The 2,233-nt window shown below is 53.9% G+C and overlaps 1 protein-coding gene across 1 annotated transcript in view; it reads right to left on the bottom strand.

The window, feature by feature from the left end:
* The window catches only part of DNAH17 (dynein axonemal heavy chain 17), a 128,661-nt gene that overhangs the window by 77,034 nt on the left and 49,394 nt on the right, over positions 1–2,233 (bottom strand). Inside the window, 1 exon segment of the mRNA XM_007959838.1 lies at positions 386–511. Within this exon segment, the coding sequence (XP_007958029.1) occupies positions 386–511 (126 nt within the window).

Here is a 2,233-nt window from a genome sequence, read left to right as displayed (position 1 = left end):
CCAGCCAAACAAAATACAGGCATATGAGCTGAACATTTACCTCAAGTAGATATACTCCTTGAAGAGAACAATCATGGGAGAAAGAAGGGCTGCTTATTCACAGGGAGACAGCTCAAGGGGCAGGAGAGTATGGAGGGATGAACACTGGGAAGAGGTGACTATGGGGAGGAAGTGGGAGGGGAGCTGTAGCATTGTGGTAAACTGTGGTCAGTGACATGAGACAAAGTATATGTGAACTGCTGTATGCAGAGTGAATTTGCTCTGTAAATCTTCACCCAAATCACAATTAAAAATACATAAATAATGATAATAAATAAATAAATAAAAGAAAGGGGACACTCCCTTCAGGGCCACCATTCACCAGGCAGACGGGTTGGTCTCAGACCTGGGCCGGGTAATCGAAGATCCACTGTTCCCGCGGTTTCTCTTCGTAGGTCACCACGGCCTCCGGGATCTCGTGCCGCAGCGTGGCGCACATCCGGTCCAGCACACGGTTCAGCCAGACTTCCACCTGAGGACGAGAACCACAGGTGTGAGGGCCTCGCTCAGGAGGACTCGTTCCCGTTCAAAACCCAACTCGCTGCCACCGAGTCCATCCTGACCCATAGTGACGCTCGTTACATTTCCAAGGTGGTAAATCCTGACAGAAGTAGACTGCCCCTCTTCCTTCCACGGAGCAGCTGGTGGGTTTGAACCAACAACCTTCTGGTTAGCAGTCAAGTGCCTTAGGCACTGCACCAAAAAATGCTGTCCCAGTCATCCCAGGGGTAGACACATCAAGGTCTTCATAACCTGTCACTGACCACCAATTGGCTGTGGCCCACAGCGCCCCCATGTGGACTGGGGCAGAACTGCACCCCAGGGGGTTTTCAGTGGCTGATGGGTTGGAAGCACAGCAGCGGGCCTGTCCCCAGGCCCCGGGAGGACTTGAACCTCCCACCTGTGGTTCGCTGAGCACGTGAACTGATCGCACCACCTAGGGACTCCCAGGTCCCCATCCAGGGACTCCCAGGTCCCCACAGAGTGGTAAAAAGGGCCCATGTGAACCCGCAGTGGCAAGTCCAGGGACGAACCCAGTGACAGGTGTCCCACTGTGTACCCACGTGCACGCATCGTGTCTGAGCGAGTGGGTGAGGGTCCAGGCAACGATCTAGAGGAAAAGGCAAGCTACGTGCGGCCTCCTGCTCACGCCGGGAGGCTCTGAGGGTTCTGACTGGCATCTCCACCGCCCTTCAGGGCACAGCAGGGCCGAGGGGTAGGGCCGAGCAGATGGCACCATGAAGCTTTCTTATTGTGGCAGAGGATCCACAACATGCAGTGAGCCATTAACCCTGAGTGTACAGTTCAGTGGCATTAATGACACTCCGGGTGTAAACCACCCCTGCTATCTGGCTCCGAAATGTCTGGCACCTGGAGAACCCCTGCCCCCTTAAGCAGTAACTCCCCATCTCCCCTCCCTCCAGCCCCGGTGACCACTACTTCACTTCCTGTCTCTGCATTTGCCTGTTTGGGGATCGCCACTGTCCTCTGGTCTGACTTCGTTCACTCCGCGTCATGTTTTCAGGGTTCATCCATGTGCCTGTGTCAGGACCTCGTCCTTTGTTTGGCTGATACCCCGCTGTGTGCGTGGACCACACGGTGTTCAGCCATCATCTGTCAACGGACACTTGGGCTGTTCCCACCTCTTAGCTATTGTGCATAGGGCTTTAGTGAACACTGGTGCCTGTCTGAGTCCACACTTTCAAAACTTTTGGGGTCAATAGGATTTGGTTGCCATCCTATTGTCCAAGAACCTCGTGTGTGAACAATGCTGACAGGCTTTGTTTACATGTGGAACGCCAGCTCTCACCCAGAGGACCTGAGGCAGGAGAGTGGGTGGATGTCTCCTGGCCACATGCACAGCACAGCGCCCTTGCTTTGCTTTGTAGCTAGGTTTATAACGAGTTAGGCAGGAAAGCCAGTCTGGACAAACTGTCATTGTCATTGTTGTTATGTGCTGTCAAGTCGGATCCGACTCATAGTGACCCCTCCTTGGGGTTCCGAGGTGGTATCACTACAGAATTAGATTGCCCAACCTTTCTTTTTCTGTAACCCCAGGCTTACAGGTGAGGAGAGACAATGCAGGGACGCCAGAGTAGCAGGCTGGAAGAGCAGGGAAGGGGAAAAAAGCCTTCAACCCGGACAGAAGAGCAATCAGCCGAAGGGATTAGGTGAGGAGGGGAAACTCAGGCCC

This window comes from Orycteropus afer, unplaced genomic scaffold (assembly GCF_000298275.1).
Source record: "Orycteropus afer afer isolate SDZICR_OR568_19922 unplaced genomic scaffold, OryAfe1.0 scaffold00018, whole genome shotgun sequence".
In the NCBI taxonomy this organism is placed as follows: Eukaryota; Metazoa; Chordata; class Mammalia; order Tubulidentata; family Orycteropodidae; genus Orycteropus; species Orycteropus afer.
This window is presented reverse-complemented; position numbering and strand designations above follow the sequence as displayed.